Here is a 21,917-nt window from a genome sequence, read left to right as displayed (position 1 = left end):
TTTACATTTCAGCACTTTGATACATTTCCAGTAAATTTCGTTTTTAAAAAGTCAACATGTAAAAAAAAAAAAAAAACAACAACAACAAAAACCCAAAGGCCGTTATTCCCTCGGTGGAGCAGGCCACGCTGGTGCCGCCCAGCGCGGCTCCGCCGCCGTGGGGTGCGCGGCCCTGGGCGCAGCAGGGCCCCGGGAGCGCCCCTCCGCTGGGGCTGCTCAGGAGTCTGTCAAGCTGGCGGCTCTGGGGTGCGCAGCACCCTCAGTTCATGAACTGGGTGTAGCCCTCCGCCCCGGTGACGATGACGTCCATCCAGATGCGCATGGCCTCGGCCGAGGGTGCCACCATGTAGTAGAGGCGGTCGTGGGTCTTGACGCAGAAGGTGAGGGCGGGGTTGGGGCTCTGGGGAGGAGAGGAGGGCAGGGTCAGCGCTCTGCCCCCCTCGCCCCCGAAGCTCAGCACCGGGGTCCCGTCCTCGGCAGCCCGAGGAGCTGGACCGCTCCGGGAGCCTCCCCGGCACAAGCTGCCTCCTGCCCGCGTGGCAGCGGGCGACGGGAGGGCACAGCAACGCTGGGGGGTCCCGGCCGACACCAGGGCAGCGGCGGTGCCCAGCTCTCACCTTTGCCGCGCTGCGGAGGTGGTCGTAGTAAACCTCTTCAATGGCTTGGAAGTAGATGACGCCCTTCAGCTTCGTCTCATGTTTATCTGCCCAAGAGAAGGAACCGGTGTCGACCGCTGCGGGCCGTGGCATGGGGAGGGGGCAATGGCGCGGGGCAGCGCAGGGACTCACCCACGTAGTAGGAGAGGGTGCGCTTCATGCGGTCGAAGACAAACCAGCGCTTCTTCCAAGACTTGATCTTGCCGCCCATCTTGACCAGGTAGCCCTTGCACATCTTCTCCGTCAGGATGACGTGGTAGCAGGTGTCCACGCTGTGGCCCGAGGACTCAATGTGCAGCCGCAGGTCGAAATCCTCCTTGCGGATGGGGAGGTACCGCGTCAGGGGACGAGCCTGGAAAAGCAATGCAGCCCTGCAAAGCCCGGCACTGGTAGCAAGAGCTGCGTCTCCCTGCCAAGACCCCGCGACACCAGCGGGGAGCTGGGTCTGCCTCGCTAGCTGGGCTGGGAGAGGGGACCCCGCGCCGGAGGGAGCAGCCCGCCCCGCACCTGCGAGAAGTGCTTCTCCCGCAGCTTGACCTCCTTCTCCACCAGCTTCTGCCGCCGTGCCGTCTCGTCCTGCAGCCGGCGTTCCAGCTGCTCCCGGCGCCGGCGCTCATCCTCCAGCGCCTGCCGCCGCAGCTCCATCTCCCGCTCCTGCCGGCACACACACAGGCGCTCAGCCCCGGGAACTGCGGACCCGTGACTCAGCTGACCGCGGCGCTGGTGCCCCCACTCACCCGGGATTCCATCAGCCGCGACTTCTCCGCGTGTGCCTCCTTCAGCATCTTCTCCATTTCCTCGATCTTCCCCGCTTCCATCCCGCTGGCACTGCAAGACAGCCACAGCTGCCATCCCAGCAGGAAGGACCTCGAGCCCGTGGCGTGGCCAGCAGCGTGGACTGTGCCGCCGGCCGCGGGAGCTGGCCCCGGGGTTACCTGGAGATGTTGTCAGGCGAGCAGGCAGAGTTGTTGCCGGTAGAGATGCTGGTCTCCATGCTGTCTGAGCTCTCCAGGCTGAGGGTGTCATACGCATGGTCCAGCTCCTCAGCCCGGGGCCCGACGCCATGGGGACGGTGGTGGTGAAGGATGGAGTGATGCACAAGCGGGGGAAAGGTGGCGGGGAAGGGGGGCTGCCCGTGCAGGGCTTCCCACTGGGACTGAGCCTCTGCGGCCGCTTTCTGTTTCAGCTCTGCCAGCCGCCGCTTCTGCTCCTCGATCACCTGCTGACCTGCGCCATGGGAAGAAGACGACGACTGAGCGCACTGCGCTCAGAGCTGCACCGCGGTGGGTGAGGGGACGGCGCGGGCAGAAGACACCGCAGGTGCTGCTGGAGCCGGGGAGGGATGGTGGGCGCAGAGGTGGGAGCCGCCGTCACAACTCCCTGGCGAGCACAGCAAGCAGCCACCATCCGGGCAGGAGGGGGCCCGGGCAGCCAAGGGGAACACATGCGCCAGGCTGGGAGGAGCAGGCTGGGCAAAGCATTAGTAGGTTAGGGATGCACAGGGTCATCCCTAAGCGGACATCGAGAGGCACCCGGGGTCCTGGGCTGGTCATGCCCCTCCTATGGATGGCAGAAGGTGCCAGCAAACAGCCATGCCGCTGCCTCCGGGCTGCTCTAGGCAGTCCAAGCTGCCCCACATCTCTACCTGGTAGATCACCCGGCTGCAAGGGCTCTGCTGGGAGCAGCTCGGCTGGAGACACGCCGTCGGGCGGAGGGGTCGGGAGGGAGAGGGGGGGAAAAGCGAGAGACCGTGAGAGAGAGACCGCGTCCCGCCGGAGCACTGCCGCTGCCACCCTTGGCCGGGCTCCCTTCTCCACTGCCCAAGTGGCAGCGCGGGAAGCGTCTCCCAAAGTCCCGCCGCCCCGCAGAGCCGGGATGCGGAGCCGGAGCTTACCCTTCTGCTGCAGGGCCAGCTGGCGCTTGGTCTCGATGTCCTGCAGTGTGGCCACCAGGTTGCGGGGCAGGCTGCCCGCCGGGCTTGGGGGGCCCTGGGCAGGACAGCAGGCAGTCAGCTGCAGGGATGGGGGCTGGCACTGGGCGCGCAGGACCCGCAGCCGGGGTGTCCGAGGCCGCGCGACGCCCAGCTCCCCCCGGCAGCCGTACCTTGGGCGAGGGGCTGCGCCCCAGCACAGAGAGGTTGAGCTGTGAGGACGAGGGGGTCCCGCTCTTCATCCGAGGGGCAAGGGCACCAGCATCACCCTCTGTTTTGGCACGATAGACCTGGGCACAGAGACACAGAGGTGAGAGGGGCACAGGGGGCTGCAAAAGCCCCCCCGGTCGGACGGCTCAGCTGTTGGCGGGGCTGAGCATCCCCTCCCCAGATCCTGCCCCTGTGTCGGTGCCATCTTGGCAGCAGTACAGGCAAGAGGAGGCAGCGGCTGCCTGCCCCAGGCGTGCTGCCCGCTGCGGGTCTGCTCTGCCCCTGCCCGCTGCGGCAGCTGGGTGCCTGGCAGCACCCAGGGTGCAGAGCTGGCAGGAACGTCCCCGCGCTGCCCCACTCCCGCCGCGGCCAGCAGCCCCAAAGCCTGAGCCCCAGCAGCAGGGAGCCAGGATTACCTGGAGAGGCTTGTGAGAGGAGTGAGCTTTAGCTGGAAGCGGAGGAGGGGAAGAAGGAGGAGAGACAGAGGAGGAGGAGGTCTCAAAGCCAGCCATGACCTCCTGGTACCACTTCTCTAAATCAAGAGCCGGGAGCCACATGTGGCCCCCCAGCAGGTGCTGCTCCATCTGGAGAGAGACATTGCATGAAAAAGGAGGGAGGGTGAAATGCAGCGAGAGGGACAGAGGCACAGAGAGAGAAAGGTCAGAGCATCCCTGCCTGTGCCTGCACTGCCCCCCCAGAATGGGACCTGCAGACCCCCGGGGACCCCACGCACTCCCCGGCTGAGTCTTGGCAGCTCTGGGACTCCCTTGCTGCTCACGGGGCAGGCAAGAACCAATGCAAGCGTCAGGAGGGCACGGAGATGCCCTGCCCTGCGCTGCGGGCTGGGCAGGCCGCCAGGCAGGCAGTGAAGCAGCGGGCAGGGCAGTGAGGGGTACGCAGGCTGGTGAGAGCCTGGCCGGGCTGCCGCTCGGCCTCATCCACAGCTCACCCCTTCCCATGCATCCCCACCACCTCCCGGTGAGAGCACGGGGGCAGAGGGAAGGAAACGGGGCACGAACCTCTGCAGAGATGGAGGGAGAAGAGAGAGACGGAAGAGGAGGAGGAGGAGCAGCGCAGCCTGAGGATGAAGGAGCTGGAGGGGCACAGCCCAGTGGGGAAGCAGCAGGGGTGCGGAGGCCACCCAGGATGCCCGAGAGCTGCTCAACGGTCACGTACTGGGCAGAGAGAAGCAGATTAAACCGGGAGAAGAGGCTCAGAGCATGGGCAAGCAGGCACAAGGGAACGAGCAGGCGGCTCCAGCCCCCAAAAGAGGGTGCCACATCCCCAGGAGGAAGGGCAGCTGGTGCTCCCTGCCACACCAGCCCACCGGGTCAGGTCCCCGCCTGCTCTGCATCCTCCTTGACTGGGACTGGCGGCCAGGACTGGGTCCAACAGGCAAAGGGCCGCCCTCCCACCCAGCTGGGCACCCGCTCTGCTCCCCAGCTCTGCTGCTGCCACCCCAGAGGGCAAAGCCTGTCCAGAGCAGGCGAGAAGCGCTCTCCGGCAAGGAGACCAGGTGGCTCCAGCCTCTGCTCCCTGCTCAGCCGCAGGCGGACAAGTCACCCAGCCCAAGAGAGAGGTGGGCTCTGAGCACCAGGGCACGCTGGGAAGCCACGCGGTCTGCAGCATCCTCGCTGCCCGGGATGCGGCGGGCGACCCAAGGGAGCAAACCCGAGCATGCTCTGGAGTGGGTACCTCGTCGACTGCGGGAGGTACAGCAAGCAAGAAAGAGTGCTGAGCGGCAGCAGGGGCAGCAGCAGAAGCTTTAGTGTCCAGGCTGGGGCCGTGCACATTGCTGCAGAACCTGAAAACGTCAGACAGCCTCATGTACTCCTAGAAATCCACGGCGGAGGAGAAGGAGGAGAGTTAGACCCATGCGCTGGTATCGTGGCACTGACTGCAAAGCGGGAGCAAATCTCCCCACGCGCGTGTGCCCCACCGCCGCCTGCCCAGCCCTTCCCTGCCTCGCTGTCCTCCCTGCCTGCGGCTGCCTCGGTGCACAGCACCGTGCGGGGAGCGGGGCGCCCAAGCTGGGCTGTGTGTCCCAGCATGCCGCCTCACTCCTGCCTTAGGCGCACCTTTGCTGGCTGCAGGCTGGGGATGGGGGGCTGCAGCCTGCCCTGCCGAGGCCCCAGGCACCTTCAGCTGTTCCCGTCACCCAGATCTCGGGGTCCCCCAGGGTCCCCAGCCACCAGCTCTCCCCAGTGTGACAGCACTGGACGAGGCAGCTCTAGCTGCTCCGAGCCAGCTTAAAAATCCACCTCCTCACCCTTTCTGAACCAAACATGCTAAAGCTGGGGATTTGCTCTTTTTTTTGGGGGGGGGGGGGGAGGCTAGCAGGATGCTGAAGGATGCTGTTGGGAGACGCCCAGCCGGCGGGTAAGCAGCGGGCAAGGGGGAAGCGCAGGGATGCCTGTGGCACACGGCGCCATGCCAGGGTTAAAACCGAGGGCGGCAGTGGGAGCCAGGATGCCCGGCAGGCTCAGGAGAGCACCTGAAATCGGGGTCTGAGTGTTAATGAGCACAGCTGCTGGAGAGCTAAATGAGAAATGCCCCAGCTGTGCCACCTCGGCATGCTGCTGCAGGGATGCTCTGCTGCCCGAAGGTGACATTAGTCTGCGTAAGGGGTCTGGCGGTGGCCTGGCCAAGGAGGGGGCAAGCGAGCAAGCACGTGCAGTTAGTCTCGTTACCTCTTGTGCCTTGGGGTAGGAGCGGGCGGCAGGAGAAGCTAAGGAGGCAGCTGCTGCTGGCAGGGGGCTCAGGGACTTAGTTCCCTCCAACAGCTCATAAGGCTCTGAGATATGGAGGGTCTCCTGTTGGATGGTAAAGATCACATAGGCGAGGCGGGCACAGGCAGCAAGGTGGCAGCAGCAGGAGCCCCACTACAGGTAGGAGCAAGGGGACTCTGCCATCCTGCCCCTCTCCCCAGCAGCAGGTCGGGTGGCACTGAAGTCCCCGGGGGCATTGTGGTTCTGGCTCCCTGTTCAGAGCCACGAGCAGGGCAACGGGGTGACCCGCTGCCACCTAAAAGCCTTTGGACATGAATTGGAAGGAGTCTCCTGTACCAGTGCCAAGACAGCCCCACACTTGCTCTCCAGCAAGGACGGGACCCCAGGCAGTGCCTGCCCCGGGTGCTCTGCAGCCACGCCAAGCCCTTCCCTCATGGGCACTCGTAGCCCTTGCCGAGCCGCCTGCTAAAAGCCCGGACTGCTCCGGGGCTCCTGCAGCACCTGAGCAGCCTGGCAGGGGAGACACTGCTGCTCCCAAGCCCGGCTCTGTTGCATTTCCCTCCCTCCCTCCCAACGTGGCGATGGTCTCTGCAGCCTATGGGAGAGGCTCTGAGCAGCCAGGAGCACCTTGCTCCGGCCAGAAGGCGCGTGGGAGCACAGGAGCCGCTGCAACGCAGAGCTTGCAGTGCACCAGGCTCGTCCCCGCTGGTGACAGCAGCTTGGGGTGGCAGGAGAGCAGCCCTAGGGGCTGTACCATCCTCTCCCCACTTACCTCTCTGAGAGCTGAGGACATTTTGGGGAAGCTCCTGCCGCCTGTGACGAGCTGGTATCGCCTCTCCAGAGACACGAGCTTCTCCTTCTCCTGAGCGCGGGGCAACAGTGAGAGCAGAGGCAGCTGACGGTTACTGGCACCCCGTGGCCAGTCCCCCACAAGCTCGCCCCGACTGTCAGCACCTTGGCAAGAGCCAGCGCGATCTTGTCCCCTGCCTCGGGCACCCCCAGGGTCGGGGAGGGCATGTTGACCCCCTGATTGCTGCATTACCTTCTGCAGGAGCTGCAGGATGCCGTTTCTCTCCCTGGCCAGGCGCTCAGCCTCCTGGGCACTCTGCAGCCGGATCTGGGCAGCCTGGGCATCCAGGGCAGCCACTCGTTCCTGGGGAGTGGGTAGTGGGGATGAGCTGGCCACCGGCAAGCCGCAGGGCTCAGCCGGGGCCACGGGGTGCAGCCCGGCCATGCCGGATCTGCCACCCCCCTCCACCCCTACCTTCCTGCGGGCGATGCTGCGGTGGCACTCGGCCCGGCTCTGCAGGAGCTGCTGGCCCCGTGCCTCACGCTCCTCCTCGAGGCGGCTCTCCCGCTCCAGCTGCTGGAACTCCAGGTCCTCAAACAGCTTGGCCTCCGTCTCCAGCACCTCCGCCTCCTTCGGACACACACAAGGGCATGGCGGATCACTCCCTCTGGACAGGTACCTCCATATCCCACAGGCAGGTCTCCCACAGCGAAACCCCCTGCCATGCTCCCGTGTCCTGCTGGTGCTGGCCAGGAACGGGAACCCATGGCAAAGCCTGTCCCCGGTGCCCTGTGTGCACAGGCAGGCAGCTTTCCCTCCTGCTCAGCACCAGCAATGTGGGAAACACCGGCAACCCCTGCCCAGCTGGAGAAGGCGATGGAGGCACCGGGCACCGGCCAGGTCAGAGCCATCGCCCCCATGAGATGAAAAGCTTGCTGTGGCCGGGGGCTTCACCCAGCCCTCATAGACTAGCTGCCCCCATTGAACCACATCCAGGCCGCCGCCGTGCCCTGCTGGGCTGTAAAACACCATGCACTGGTGTAACCATCACAGGTGGTCCTGTGTCACCAAGCTGACGGGCGGCAGAGCCCCCATGGACGAGCACCGCACGCCCTCCCAGCCTTCAAGCACACGGTAACGCTCAGCTCAGGGTCTGCCAGTGCCGCGCCGGTGGCAATTGCACCTCGCTCCCTGTGGGGATGCGTTTCACCCTGCTATGGGTGCAGGCCAGCTGCTGCTCTTGTGGCATGGCGCGGCACCACCAGCGTGGTGGCTACCAAGGGCGCCCACGCACTGGGACCACCCCCATCGCTGTCCCTGGCCACCGCATGCCGGGACCCGCATCTAACACCAGGGTGCCTGCCCCGAGCAGGCTGCAGCAAGGCGGGTTTCTCTGCACACTGAGGGCTGGGCAGGCGCCGGCCACGGACTGGGGAAGGTCGGCCACTACCAGAAAATACCAGATAAGGGGAAAAAAATGCTGTGGACCGGCGGTAACATAAACTGACGGCACCGTGTAAATAAACGCTCACAGGAAATAGCTGGAACCGGACACGGGAGGACCCAGCGGTCCCCAAGGCTCCCCAGCCTGCCCTCCTCTGTGGGGCACGATCCATGCTCACGCCCTGCCCGGTCCAGAGGAGCACGGCGGCTCCGCGGTGGGGGGCAGCCCCGCGCTCTGCCGAGCCAGCACCGCGCCCCCGGCCCGGGCGAGCGGCAAGCTTACCAGGACGGCGGTGCCCGGCGCCAGCCGCCTCCAGCCCGGGTGCGACGCTCCCAGTGCGGCCCCGGCTGGCGGGGAAGAGCTGGCCTAAGCTGGAGCGGAGGGAGGTGGGCCATGGTCCGGGAGGGGTAGGGGGGAGACACTGACCCTTCGCATCTGCTCCCGCAACTGCTCCCGCATTGACTCGGGGCACTTATCAAGGTGGCTCTTCGACTCATGGTAAAGCGCCCGGAGTTGCTCTAGCTCCTTCCTTTCAGCATCAACCTTTGCCCTTTCCTGAATTGGGGGAGAATGAGACAAAACAAAAAAAAAAAAAGAAAAAGGAAAAAAAAAAGGAAAAAAAAAAAGAGAGAAAACACACTTCTCAAATCCGCGCCATGCAGAAGCTGCAGAGTTAGAGAGGGGCTCAGCTGGAGAAAGAGGGGGCTCGTGGGGAGGAGCATCACGGCATCTACGGAGGGGTCAAGAGAGCAACAGCCATGGGGACCCAGGCCGGGTGGTGTTAGAGGTGTTACGGCCAGCCCTCGACCTCAGCCTCGCGTTTCCACGCCCAAAGCCCGCTTACGGGCAGCAAAAAGATCGATGCTCACAGCATGGATAAAAAGTCATCCCAATCCTGCAAATGGCTGCACCACGCACACCTTCTGAACAACCGCTAACTACCTTTGTTAATTGATGCTCACCATATGGGATGCTGCCAGTTAAGCACAGCAGGTCCTGCACGCAGGCTGAGGGACCAAGGACCATCCCTCTCCATCGGAGGGAGAGGGCTGCCTGCGGGACGGCAGCGAAAAGGGGAGACTGAGGTCCAACCCTGCTGCCGGAGCTGCTCAGGCTGCGCCGAGTTAGTGGCAGAGCAGACACTTGCTCCTGGCCCCAGGAGGAGGGGGAAGTGTCCCCAACCCTCCCTCCCACAGCCGCAGGGGCAGCACGACAGAGGCCGGCGACGCAGGGCTGGCATAGGGGATCACGTCCCGCAGGTCTGGCATACCCATACGGGGGGTAGGCGTTGGGAAACACACGCTGCAAGAAACCCTGCTCCATGCCGTGGCAGTGCGGAGACAGGGGATCCATGCAAAGGGACGCGGGGGGACACACCGGGGGGAGACAGGGCTGGCACAGGTGGGTGCCCCAGGACAGGGGCTGCAGGGTGCCCAGAGGGCTCCCGGGCATGCAGAGATGTCAGAGGTGACGGCAGACTTCAGCGCAGGCACCGTTAGTGCAATTAGTGCTGGCTGGTTAGGAAAGCAGGTGGTTAGATCAGCAGAGAGGTTGGGAGGGGGATTTCCCTGTGCTCCTCTCCTGGCTCTGCATGAGGCTGCCCCTGGCTAGAGAAGATGCCTGCAAAGGACTGAAGACCAAAATCAGAACAAAAACCCCAAATGCCACGGGGGCACGGCTAGCAGGCGCAGACAGCAGCTCTGCCTGGCCACAGGCAACCAAACAGCCCAGACACCTCCGGCCACGGGGCCAGCCAGACCCCCAGGGACGCACAGAGCTGCGGGCAGGACCCAGGCATAGGCTGCACGGGGATGCCAGCCTCGGGCAGCGGGGAGCCAGGTCCCAGTGGCTCTCCCGCCACGGAGCAGCTTGCCCAGGGCTGTGCCATGCTGCCCACAAGGCTGCGGGATGGCCAGCAACCAGCAGCCGGGATGAGCGTGCCACACACGCAGCGGTACGGGTGCCTTTGGGCATGGCTGGCAGATCACGGCAGCAACTGCACCCAAGACGACTCCAGGGGAAAGGGGCCAGGACCCCCCTCCTCAGCCACCGAGCCAAATGAAACACCCGCAGTGATTTCCTGGCCACCTCCAGCAAGCTAAACACTACAGTGGCAGCCGCCATCACGCATGAAGATGACCCGACAGGCAGCAGAGTCGGGGACTTGCCACAAGACACAGCCCCCTGGCAAGGGCAGGGAGCACCGAGGCCCCTGCCCCAGGGGGTGCCATATGGGAAGGCAGCCATACGGGAAAGCCCCGCACCACGGAGCCTCCCTGCAAGACCCTGCCGACGCAACGGACAACGACCAAAACCCACCCCAAGCATCAGCCCTGTGCTCCTTGGCAGGGCTGTGGGAACAGTCCCAGGCAGACGGATGGACAGACAGACCCCCCCCACGACGCAAACCCAAAGGGGATGCTCCTCGATGCCTCCGCAGAGCCTGGGGACAGGAAAATGCACCCCCAGGGGAACACCGCAGCACGGGGCACCAGCACCGGCTGCAAGCACCGGGGTGGTCACGGCGCAGCCTGTGCCGGGGAGCCCTGCCCTGGGGCTCACCTTGTCCCGCTCCTTCCGGATGCTGGCGTCCAGGCTGGAGAGCTTCTCCTGCAGCTGCTGCACCACCTCCTGCTCCTGCCGCAGCCGCGCCGCCTCCGACTCCCGCTCGCCCTGCAGCAGCGCCCGCTCCATCTCCGCCTGGACAGGCATGGCTGCGTCAGGACGGCTGCCCCAGCCGCATCCCGCTCACACCCACAGGATCCAGCTGGCGAGGACAGGGAGCTGCAGGGGACCCAGTGGGGTACCCCATCCCCTAACCTCTCGTGATGTCTCCTGCAGCTGCTGCTCCAGCTCCTTGACACGGCCCTTCAGCTGGTCCAGGCGGCTGAGGACGCTGGCACGCTCCTCCTCCAGCCGCTGCGCCTCCTTGGCCCGGGGACCGGCCAGCTCCTCGTGCTGTGGAGAGGGCAGGTTAGCATGGTGCGGCACAGCGTGGCGCGGCACGGCACAGCGGTCCACTCACCTCGTGGTGGGTGCTCTCAGTGCTGCTACACTCCTCCTTCAGGTTCTCCTCATCCGACCTCTCCAAGCTCTCCCTCTGCCGCAGCTCCTTGGTGGCACGGCCCAGAGCCACGGCACCCCTGGGCACCCGCTGGCCAGCATCTGCGTCGCCAGCCAGGAGCCGGTGCACTTCGCCCGGCTCAGTGCCGTCCGTCTTGGTGTACTCGGCACAGAGGTTCAGGATGGTCTCCAGGCGCTGCCGCTCCTGCGGGGAAGAACAGTCAGCACGGCGCCCGTCCCAGCACGCGCCGCCACCAGAGCCCGCAGGACCCCGTGCCAATGGCAGACGCCGGGATGCGGGCTCACTCCTTGCCCTGCCCGCACGCTGGGACGGGCTGGGGACATTGCAAAGCCCGATGCAGCCCGCTCCAACCCCGTGCCGGAGCCAGGCACACGACGCGCTGGGAGCTGTAGACGGACTAATTACAGGCAGCAGTGCCGGCCACCGAGCGCCTCCGCTATTTCCAGGCAGTGACTCAGGCCGCCCGCGCCGGGCGTGAGTCAGGGCTGAGCAAACAGGGCTCCGGTGGCACAGCCTCCAGGACCGGCAGATGCACAGGGCAAACCCCACCCAGGCAGCTGCTGGCTCTATAAAAACTCCATCCATCCTAAATATAGACACAGCGCCCACAAAGCCACAGCACCGTCGCCGGCAGACGCAGCCCTTGGCGGGGCTGGACAAGACGTGGATGGTTTTGCAAAGCCAGGGCCACCACAATTTCAGCTGGCAGCCCCGCAGAGCCGTGCCGACCCCGCAAGCTTCCCCGGGCTGCTGCGAGCCAAGGGCTTTGTGCTCCCGGAGAGCTGCCATGCATCGATGGCCACTCCGGGCCGTAATCCCCTCAGATAAGCCGGCAGCCTGGCAGCTGCAGCAAATCCCAGAGAGTCAAGGACCGGGTTTTAAAGCAGCAAAAGCTGAAAGGCGTTTGCAAAGAGGGCGTCCTATACTCGAACACAGCCCCCGCCCCGGGTCTCACCAGGCGCTCCATCTCCTGCTCCCGCACCCGCTCCTGCCGCTGCCGCCGGTGGTACTCCAGCAGCTCATCCTCATTGTCACTGATCTCAGTGATGCTGTTCTTGCGCTCCCGTGGCCCTGCTGGCGGCCGTGGGTCCCCCAAGGGCTTCCTGGGGGCACGGGGGCTCTGCCAGGGTGAGGACATGGCTGGGGAGCCCAGTCCATACGCTGGGCTCAGGCAGGTGCTGAAGCTGGGGCGGCGCGGAGGGGTCTCGGCCGGCAGCGGGGGCGAGGGGCTCCCAGAGCCCCTTGGCTCCTCTGGACCCTTGCGCCTGGCGCGGGGGCTGCCGGGCACCTCCCTGCCCAGCCGGGACTGCGGGGAGGGGGCGTCGGGGGCTGTCCGGGGGCTGACGGCCCGGCGGGACAAGGAGGGGCTCAGGGGGGGCAGCTCCCGCATGCTCTCCACGTTCCTCCGGGCTGCCCGTGGGCTCTCAGGGGGCTGCAGCCGGGCCTCTGGGATTACCCTGCTGGTGGGCTGCCGGCTGGGGGCTGGGGGGTCCCGTGGCTCCCGGAAGGGGCTGGGGGGCCGCTCCTGCAGGGTTGCCCGTGGCCGCGGCGCCGCCCTGGGGGTCAGCCGGGGGCTGCCTGCCCGGTGGTCCCCGAGCCTCTCAGCCGGCCAAGGCTCGCCAGAACCCCCAGAGGGTGGGGGGGGAGGGTGCTGGGGGGGCGGCTGCACGGCGTGGTTGTAGCTGGAGGAGCGGAGCGGGACGAGGGGGGGCACAGCTGGACCCTGCTCCTGGCTGCTGGGCGAGGGGCTGGTGTAGCCACCGCTGCTGGCTGGGGAGGAGAGGGGGGAGAAGGGGGGGGAGGTGTTCTCGTAGCTGGAGCCCCCCGAGGTGGCCCCGGGGCTGGGCGGCGGGGACAGGAGGCAACGCCCGCCCCCATTCACCACGGGGGAGAGGGGGGACCGGCCGCGGGTGGGCGGCTTCTTGCCGCCGGGCGATGCTGGCTCCTCCAGCACCAGCGAGTCCATGATGTCCTGCAGGTCCTTCTCGATGGAGCTGACGAGGGAGCTGTGGCTGGGACACCCGCGCTCGGCCGGCTGGCGGCCACCGTTCACCAGGGCCTCGGGCTCTGCGGGGAGACACGGGAGCAGACATCAGCGTGGTAGGACCCCCCCACAGCCCCTACCCAGGCTGGGGTCTCCCGAAGCAGCCTCGCATTACCCCTCCACGCAGCCTTGCAGAGCCAGCGCCGGGTCGCAGCTCTCCTCCCCATCACCCCGAGCTGCCGACGCGCCGCTGCCACTGCTTCCCGGCTGGGGAGCCTGGCCAGGGAGGAGGCCGGCATCCTGCTGGCCCCATCACCAGGGAGACAGAAACCCGATAGCGCAGCCCAGCCGCCTGCTCCCGACATCCCTGCGCTGCCAGCAGCTCCCGGCCCCGCTCCCTAGGGAGCAGCTGCCCCCGCCAGCCGCCGGCGCCCACCCCTCGTCCCCGGCATGCTCTGGCACCCCAGCGAGGGGACAGAGATGCGACAGCCAAAAGCCACCAATCGCAGACCCGCGGCGTGTCCAGACCCACTGCCACATTGCCCGCAGCCTCCCCGCGCCCCCGGCTGGGGTGCCCCCTGCTCGGGCTGCCCTGTCCTGCCGGCGCAGCACCGATGTCCCTGTCACTCAGGGGACGAGCTAATCGCGGCAGGCACGGAGCCCGGCCAGGACGGCGTGCCACCTAGGCTGCGTCACCCCCTGGCACCCAGCGGCTCCCCTGCGGTGGCCGGCAGCGCCTCAGCGCCCAGGGGGATGTGCCGCAGCCCTGCCCATGCGATCCCATCCGATCCTGCAGGGCAGAGAGGGACCACGCCGGGACAATGCAGGCAGCAGCCACAGGATGCTCTGCAATCGCAGGATGCCTCTGTGGCCACGACACCTCCCGACGTCCCTCCTCCCGTCCCCCAGCTGCAGGGCGCGCTGCCTTCCCGGCACACACGTGGCATGAGGAGGCTGCCAAGCTCTCTCCCCGTGCCAGGGCGTGCCGGTCGGGGCAGGGAGAAGGGCTGCCAGCCCAAGGACCGCTGCTGGGGGTTCAGACATCCCCGGTAGCCGGGCGCAGTGCCGGACCTCGGCACAGGCGCTCGTCCCATCGGCCCCACAGACAGGCAGACACAGCAAGATAAGCAGCCAGAGAGATGGAGGACTGCAGCCGGGGAAACGGCCTTCGCAGCCTCCGCACAGCCACCCAAGCACGTAAACACTGGTTCCAAGGCAGCCGGGGGGGGCCCGCCGCACCCCACATCCCTGGCACAGGCTGATGGGTGATGGCTCTGCCATGGCCAGGTTGGGCAGAGGCGGGAGCCGTGCCTCACTGCCCTCGCAATTACCCTCTTCCAAGGCAATATTAATCATTAACAAACACCAGCGCAGCTGCCTTGCCGAGCCAACGGCCAGCACATCCGCAGCTGGGCGTGAGCCCTGCTCCCAAGCGTGGCAGCCTGGGCAGGACAGGGCTGAGAGAGCATCGTGTGCCGGGAAGGCTGGCGGCGCGGGACAGGGAGTGCCCCGGCGTCCCCCCCACCCTGCCTGCGACGAGGTGGGGTCACCTACTTGCTGGCAGCCCGCAGAGAGCTGCCGGGCTCCTGCCCCCCGCCGGGATCATGCTCTTCATCCACTTGGCCTCGGCAGGGTGGTTGAAGCGGAGGAAGGTGGCCTGGCCCAGGCAGATGGTGCACCCTGGGGAGAGACGGGAGAGGGTCAGCCACTGGCCACCCGGCCGCACCGGCGCGGTGCCGAAAAGAGGCGAGGCAGGAGCCGGCGCAGGCAGGCAGCGGGGCGCTGCCTGGCCCTACAACGCGTCCCCAGGAGGGGAGCGGGCTCTTGCCGTCAGCAGAGGCTTAGAGGGAGGCTGAAATCCAGGTCACTCCCCGGCAGCTGCAGGCAGCGCGTCGCAGGCGCAGGCACAGCTGGGGTCCCCGCCGGGGGCTGCGCTGCCGCGGGGGAGCTGGCGGCGCTCCAGGGCCTGTGCGGCTGCCAGCTGCAGACAAGACAGCTCCTGTCCCCGGCCGCAAAATGCCTCTTCTCGGCCCATAGCGGCAGCCCTCTCGGGGGAAGGTGCCGAGCGGCCGCCGGGGAGGAAGGCAGCTCGGGAAGGGGAGCGGGGCCACGCGCTGCCTGCTGCCCCGCTGCCCACGGTGCCAGGGAGCTGCGTGCCGGCAGGCTCCGTGCTGCAGACACACCCCGCTTTGAAGCGCCTGCCAGGGCCGTGGGGAGAGGCTCGCTCCGCACCGACAGCCGCAGCCGAAAATCCCTCGCCGCAGGGGACGCGTTTTTTGGAGCACCCGGCAGCCCAGGCTGGCTGCAAGGCGAGCGAGAGCCCGTACAGACGGAGGCCATCGCCGCCGCGGGGGCCTGGCTTCCTCGTCCGAGTGCCGGGGAGGGCAGGAGCCGTGCTCCCCGCAGGAGCTGCCGCAGCACCCCGGCTCGACGAGAGCATCCTCCCCGCCGTGCGGCGATGCCAGCGCCCGGCCCGGCAACGGCTCCTCCAGCCCAGCGGCTGCTCGGGCTCGGGGCATCGCCGACCTCCGCCTTCCCTGCGCGCCAGCACCGGCCCCGGCGGAGCCGCGCCCCGGCCCCGCAGCCCCCGGCTCGTCCCGCTGCGGCCGGGCGCAGGCGCCGACCCCGCCTGCCCGCGGCCACCGGGCGGGAGAAGCGGGGCTCTCGGCCGGGCCCTGCCCGCGCCCCGGCAGACCCCGGCTCCCACCGCGGCGGGACCCCGCCCGCAGCCGTCGCGCCCCTTCCCCGGCGGCCGCGTGGCTCCCGTTGTCCCCCGCGGGGTCGCCCGCGGCAGCGCCCGCGCGGGTGGGGTCCCCCCTCCGCGGGGGGAGCGCAGCGCGGCCGCCCGCGGGGGGCAAGGGGGCTTCGCAACCCGCGGAGGGCCGGCAGCGCTCCCCCCAACCCGCCCGCCCCCCCCCGGCGCGGACACGCGTGGCCCCCGCGCCGCGCCGCACTCACCGCGCCGCCGCCGCCGCCGCCGCCGCCCGGGCAGCGCCGCGCACCGCCCCCGGGGAGGGGCGAGGGCGGGCGCGGACGGCGGGGGCCGGGCCTCACCCGGGAACGGGGGCAGGGACGGAAAACGTGACACGGGCCGTGCGGGGAGAGGGGACGCCGTGGGGAGCGACCCACGGCTCTGCCCACGCTGCCCCGGGAGCGGCCGGGGCGGACGGCAGGGCCCAAGGCCCCCCGGCCACGCCAGCGCAGCGGCGGGTCCCCGGCAGCGACGCCCCGCGGCCGCCGAGTTGTTTTCTTCCTTCGTCTCCCCTTCCCAAACCTGGCTCAGCATCTCTACTGTACACGTCTGGGAAATGGGTGCGACGGCGGGGCCCAAACCCTGCCCGGCGCCGTCCAGCCCGAGTCGCTTTCTCCCTCCCGATCTCACGCGCGGCACAATCCCTGGGCACACGGCAAAGCCGATTCCCAAATGGTGCCGGCACCCGGCACATCCCCACCCTGCAGCAAAGGGGCAGGAGCATCCCAGCTAGGATTGCAGAGTGGATCCGCAAACACCCCGATACCCAACGGCACAACCCCACCTGCGAACGCCGGGTCCTGCTCCGGAGGAGACCAGACCGCCCCTACCTTGGGTGAGGCGCGTGGGCCGCCGGAGCGGGACACCGTCAATGGCGCAGGCGTTGCCGCAGGGGTGCAGGGTGAGCGTCCCTCGCACGTTCTCGATGTAGCAGTGCTGGGGCGCCAGCCCAGGGCCCTGCAGGACGATGTCCCTCGCGGCCGTGCCAATGGTGGTCCTCCCTGCCGGCAGAGAGGGCGGCTCAGCGTCCCTGCCGCCAGCTTGCCTGCGGGGACCCCCCAGCAGCCGGCACTCACCTTCCTCCAGAGGCAGGAGCGTGATGGCGGTGCTGAGCCGACCACTGCCCAGGCTCACCAAGTGCGGCTTCTCCGTCTGCACCTTCAGCCCCTTGCCCGTGTCGATCAGGTCCAGGGGGCTGTTCTGCAGGAGGAGAGGGGAGGGATGCTCACAGCTCCCACCGCTGCAGCCCACCTGGCTCGGGCCGCTCGGAAACAGCTGCGCATGCAGGCAGAAAGCGATGCCCAGGCACAGCCGCATGCAGGCAGGACAGTCTGGCAGCAGGACACAGGAGCTGAGGGTTCCCTCCTGCCCGTGCTGCCTGCTCAGGGGAGCAGCGGTGAGCTGCCGTGGGAGAAGATCCCCGGGACTTGGGCTGCATCTAAGAGGATCCGAGCTGCCAGCCACTTAGCTCAATTGGCTTTGCCACCGATCCCGTAATAGGATTGGGGCGAGGAGAGGCCGGGGGGCAGCGTCGGCCACCCATGGCGGGGCTGGCTGCGGAGAAGGGCTCCCGGCCGGATCCCCGTGCTCCCGCAGGGCAGAGGTCCCGCGGCCCTGCACGCTCACCTGGATGATGGTCTGGACTCTGCGGGTTGGGCTGGCGGGGATCCTGCCGGGTGCCTCCATGGTGCTTGCTCGAAGACGCCGGGTGCTCTCCAGCACAGGCTGCTGCCAGGAGAAAGAGAGGACGTCAGCACAGGTGACCATGCCAGGCACGGCTCTGCCGTATTCCTCCCGCACATCCCTGCCGGCAGCCTGCACATCTGGCAGCCTGAGCACAAACCTCGCAAACCCTACCCCGCCCCAAAGTGGCATTTGCCAGCAAGGGGATTCCCCTCCTGAGCTCTGGTCTCCAGCCCAGCAGCAGCTGCCTGAAGCCAGCAAGCATCCCCACCCGGCAAGGCACGAGCCCCCGTCCGCCCGGGGAAACCCACGTGCGCACCGAGCGTCAGCACCCGACACGGCGCCAGAAGGAGCCAGCACGCTGGCTCGGCTTTGGGGAGGTGGTGTAGGAAACGCACACCCTAAATGCTGAGAGCGATGGGCAGCTGGACCCCAATGGCTGCTGGGGGACAAGGACACGTGAGCACAGCATCCAGCTGTCCCCAGCAACATCTGCCTGCCTGTGCACGGCCCGCGGCACGCCCCGGCACACCCGTGCGTGCCACGAGTGCCCATCCCTGGCACCCAGGCGTGCACCTTTGCTCCCGCAGAGGCGGGCAGCAGCAGCGCCTCGGGGTGCACAAGCCCAGCTGAGCGTGCCGCGTCCCTGCCCGCGCCCTGCCTGGCCGGCAGCGCCGCTGCCCATGGGAACAGCCACCAGCTGCTGGTCTCCACGCAGGCAGGAGGCAGCTCAGAGAGGAACAATTTCCGTCACCCGGCACTCACGCCACCGTCACAGCCCGGGATGCTCCGGGGTTACTAAATTTACCGTCTGCAGCTCCCCACGTCCCTCCCTTCCGCCTGGGCCTGGCCGAATGTGGCTTAACCCTTCCTGGGTAGGCTGGGGCAGCTGGACCGGGAGTGCTTCCACCCCCGTTAGGGACCCTGGTCCCAGCGCAGCCGGGAGCACCAGGAGGAGCCCCAGGCTCGGCTCCCTGCAGCATCGCCCGTGGTCCCGCCAGCCCCGGCGTCCCGCAGGGTGAGGGACCCCCCCACTTGGACAGCGCCGGACTTGGCTGCGGGGGCGAGCGGGCGGCTATTACACACTGCGGAAAAAATGAAACGCTGGAAAACACCAGGCGTGGGCTCCAGGGCTGGGACGGAGCCCAGGCAGCTCCGCACGACACGACAGCCAGCTGCCCCACTGCGTGGGCTCTGTGGGGACCATGGCCACCCCAAACGGATTGGGGACAGATCGGCTGGGACAGGGGGAAGAAGAGCTGTGGTACCCCAGGAGCAGCTCCCCGACGCTCACTGGCTGCCAGGGTGGGACCCCCCCCCCCCTTTCCCTTACCTGCCACCCGGTGCTGGCCCGGGCGCCCAGCGGGACCCTCCGCGGCAGCGTGCCCATGTTCCCCAGGTGCAGGGGGGCCACGCTTCCCAGCATCAGGAGACCCCACAGCCCGGCTGAGCCCCTGCCCCTCGCCTGCACCCAGGCCCCGCCGCAATGTCCAGGAAGGAGGAAAAGCCAGGAGGGGCCAGGCTGCTGCATAGGAAGGGAGCGGGGCCACGGTGGGATCCTGTGCCGGCGTTAACCCCTTCCCAGCATGGCTGTGCCAGTGGGGCCGGGTGAGCATCACGGGGGACCCCCAGCCCCACCGCCCGGGGGATCCATCCCCGCTCCTGCCCATTGCCTGCTGCCCCAACTCGCTCCACCAGCACCCCCTGCTCCACAGGCAGCCCTGCCTGCCCATGAGCCGGAGGGTGACCCTGGCGTCCAGCTGCTCCCCGATGCCCACCCTGGCCGCTGACAGTCGCCGGCCCCCCAGCATCGCCCTCCGCCCCGGCAGAGCCCCTCACCTGGCTCCTCGCTGCGCAGGAGACGCCTGCCGTCCCCCCAGCCCGTCCCTCGGGGGGTGCAGCCCCTCTCCAGCCGGCTCTGCCGGAGGAATGCGGGGCGGGAGCGCGGCTGCCCCAGCCGGCGCCCCACCGCTGGGGCGGACAAGGCGGCCTTTCTTCTCCCGCCACCGCCTGCAGAACGCGCCGCTTGTTCCCGCCGTGGGAAGCGGCGAAGGCAGCGAATGCCAAGGGGTCGGGCTCGGTTACCGCCAAACAGCCCACGGCCCCCGTGCCCCCCGCACGCAGGGCTGCCCGCTCGGCTCCGGCCTCTCGGAGGACAAAAGCCCCTTTCTTCTCACGGCACAGGCAGAGGCCTCACCTGGGTGGACGCCCAGCCCCGCTGCCGCAGGGCCCCTGCCGACGCCGGGCAGGCTGCGCACGGACAGGCTGCCCCACCACCACCGTACTCCCAGGGAGCCCCTGCACCCCACTGCCCGCAGGCTGTAACCTGCCTGCCTGCCCCGAGCCCAAGTGGACGGGCAGGGGCGCTCGGGGGGGTCCACTCCTGCCCACCGAGACCCAGCCAGGCACGTCATGGCCTGCCTTGCGCCCCGTCAGCACGGCCAGGCGCCAGCAGCCAGCGGGCAGACCCCAGAGCCGCACCGTGTGCCACTGGCCAGGGCACAGCCAGGGCACAGCCAGCCGACCCACGCTTGCGAAGGGCTGTGCCAATGCACCGGAGCACAGCCTGGCACCCTGCCACGAGCAGGGCGCCCAAAGGTGCCCCAGCTGCCCCCTGCCTGGGATGCAGCATCCAAGGGGCAGGCGCGCAGCATCCCACACATGGCCTTTCCTCCCCACCCGCAGCCGAGTGAGTCACTGGAGGAAGCCGGAGCGGCCGAGCTAACGGGTGCGCACCACGCAGCATCACAGCCTCCGTCCAACTTGGCTGCCTGCTCGCTCCCCATCTGCTAACGCGCTTAGGGTGCGCTTACCCCTTCCCACACCCTCTGCCCCGGTAAACAACCGGCCCTTCCATCGGCGGCTGGGAAGGGGAAGCCCATCTCCGGCGCAAAGCTGGAGGGGAGCGAGGAGCCTGCTCCCGGCCGCTGCCTCCGAGCCTGGGGCTGCCCCACGCCGAGCAGGGGAGACGCAGCCGGCCCCATCCCACCCGGGTGAGGGGCAGCGGGGGCCGCTTTGCGGTTGCTGGGGCGACGCAACGCTCCTGGCAATAACATCACCGTAAATCAGCCGCCAGACAGCTCCGGCGGGAGCCGAGGAATCCCGGCCGCACCCGCTGATCTCAGCGCTCCCGGGAAGTGCTCCCGCACCGCCACGGCGCGGCACAGCTGCGCTCCGGCCAAGGCCTTGCCGGCATCACACCTCGGGCTCTCTGCGGGCTGGGGTACGCCCACCGCATGCTTGGGCCAGGGAGGGCGCGCATACCTGCTTTCCTGCACCCGACGCTCCCAGAGACGAGCCAGCTCCGAGGGCTGGTGATGCCGTGCGTGGTCCCGACCGCTGCTGGAGCTTGAGCACCGAGCCCAGCGTCAGCACATGCCTCCAGCCACCGCAGCACGGACAGGAAAACCACCACTGCTGAGCTCTGAGACCCCTCGTAAGGTTGCACAACGGAGACTCGTTCCTCAAAGCCCTCTCGTAACAAATGACGGCTTCTCATCTGCAGGCCTGGCTCAGCTCAGCGAGGAGCATCTGCAGCTCCTCGCTCATGACAGCTCAGGGACCGCGGCACGGGGCGGGTTTCATGGGTCTCGGATCCGGTCCCTGGCACGAACCCATCACCCAGGCCTGCCTTCTCTGGGAGAGGGGCAGGGGCGAACCTCGCCTCCCCAAAACGGGCACCGCTCCCTCCGTTCTGGTGTCCGGCCATCAGCAAGCGCCGCCCCGTCACGCAAACCCACGGCTCCATCGCCCCGCGTGGCACCCTGCCCGCTGCAGCCCCGCGCCCGCCGACGTACGGCATCGCGCGGCGAACCCAGACGTACGAGGAATTGCCGAAGGACCCCCTGGGCAGCACGGCCCTGCTGCCGCCCGGTCCCTGCCCGGTGCCCAGGGAGGGCGGGGGGCTCGCAGAGCCGCCGGAGGGGTGGGAGAGCGGGCGGCCCTTCGGTGCAGCAGCTGGGTACCTTTGGGGCTGCCAAATTCCTCGGGCTTTCTGGCAGCGGCCGAAGGGGCCGTGGCGGGAGCGTGTCAGGAAGCCGGAGTAAACAAGGTCCCGCCGCGGAGCGGGGTCTGGCCGGGCCGGCGCCGTTCCCAGGCTCCCCGAGAGGCGTCGGGGCTGGCGGGGGCAGCCGCGGGCCAGGCGCCGTCTCCCCCCGCGACCGCCCGGGAGCCGCAGCGGGATTTGGGGCAGGGAGAGCCGCCCACGGGGGGCCGGGGGGGCCGCCCGCTCTCGGGGCTCCCGCACCGACGCGCTCGCCGCCGCCGCGGACCCCCGGCTCCCCGCCGGCCGCCGCCGCCCTGCGCAAGGACGGCTCTCCCGGCCCAAGGGGCTCCCCGGCTCCCCCGCCCGCAGCTCCATCCCCGCGCCCCCGCTCGGGAGCCCCCCACGACCCACGCCCGGCCCCGGAGCCCCTCGCCGCCGGCCGCGGGTCCCAGCGCGACAGGGCGCCCGGGAAGGAGGAGCTGCCCCCGGCCGGTCCCCGCCGCCGCTCACCTCGGCTCGGCTCCGCTGCTCCGGCAGCCCCGTCCCGGGCTCCGCCGCCGCCGCCGCCTCCGCTCCGCCCCGGTGCCGGCCCCGTCCCGCCCCGCTGGGCCGGGCTGAGCCCGCCGGGGACGCCGCTCCGCCCCCGGAAGGAGCCCACGACCCTCGGCC

General features: G+C 68.6%; 2 protein-coding genes across 7 annotated transcripts; both read right to left on the bottom strand.

The window, feature by feature from the left end:
* Positions 1–18: 18 nt before the first annotated feature.
* PHLDB1 (pleckstrin homology like domain family B member 1) lies at positions 19–21,889 on the bottom strand. 6 transcript variants are annotated; one of them, XM_082330824.1, is made up of 23 exons: positions 21,759–21,889; positions 17,207–17,308; positions 16,657–16,780; positions 16,411–16,581; positions 14,383–14,508; positions 11,800–12,911; positions 10,785–11,027; positions 10,580–10,717; positions 10,322–10,459; positions 8,186–8,314; positions 6,790–6,945; positions 6,568–6,678; positions 6,298–6,387; positions 5,487–5,609; positions 2,760–2,876; positions 2,551–2,644; positions 2,302–2,346; positions 1,592–1,883; positions 1,394–1,484; positions 1,164–1,310; positions 789–1,008; positions 618–703; positions 19–400 (listed from the first exon to the last, which is right to left on the bottom strand). In XM_082330824.1, exons 2-23 carry the CDS (start codon positions 17,264–17,266, stop codon positions 260–262), a joined length of 3,954 nt encoding a protein of 1,317 aa, XP_082186950.1. In that variant the 5' UTR covers positions 17,267–17,308; positions 21,759–21,889; the 3' UTR covers positions 19–259. The 6 variants fall into 6 exon arrangements, with proteins under 6 accessions (XP_082186950.1, XP_082186946.1, XP_082186947.1 ...); XM_082330820.1 differs by lacking the exon at positions 21,759–21,889 and adding an exon at positions 18,597–18,729; XM_082330821.1 differs by lacking the exons at positions 2,302–2,346; positions 21,759–21,889 and adding an exon at positions 18,597–18,729.
* Positions 2,943–4,112, bottom strand: LOC309599405 (uncharacterized protein; the record flags this gene model as incomplete). The annotated part of the gene is made up of 2 exons (XM_082330834.1): positions 2,943–3,038; positions 3,213–4,112. Coding segments are annotated over 2 exons (996 nt in total), but the record flags the coding sequence as incomplete, so codon positions are not given.
* Positions 21,890–21,917: the final 28 nt, after the last annotated feature.

The sequence above is a fragment of the Platalea leucorodia genome (genome assembly GCF_965183815.1).
Source record: "Platalea leucorodia genome assembly, chromosome: 20".
Taxonomy (NCBI): domain Eukaryota; kingdom Metazoa; phylum Chordata; class Aves; order Pelecaniformes; family Threskiornithidae; genus Platalea; species Platalea leucorodia.
The sequence above is the reverse complement of the archived record's forward strand: the minus strand, read 5'-3'. Positions and strand labels throughout refer to the sequence as shown.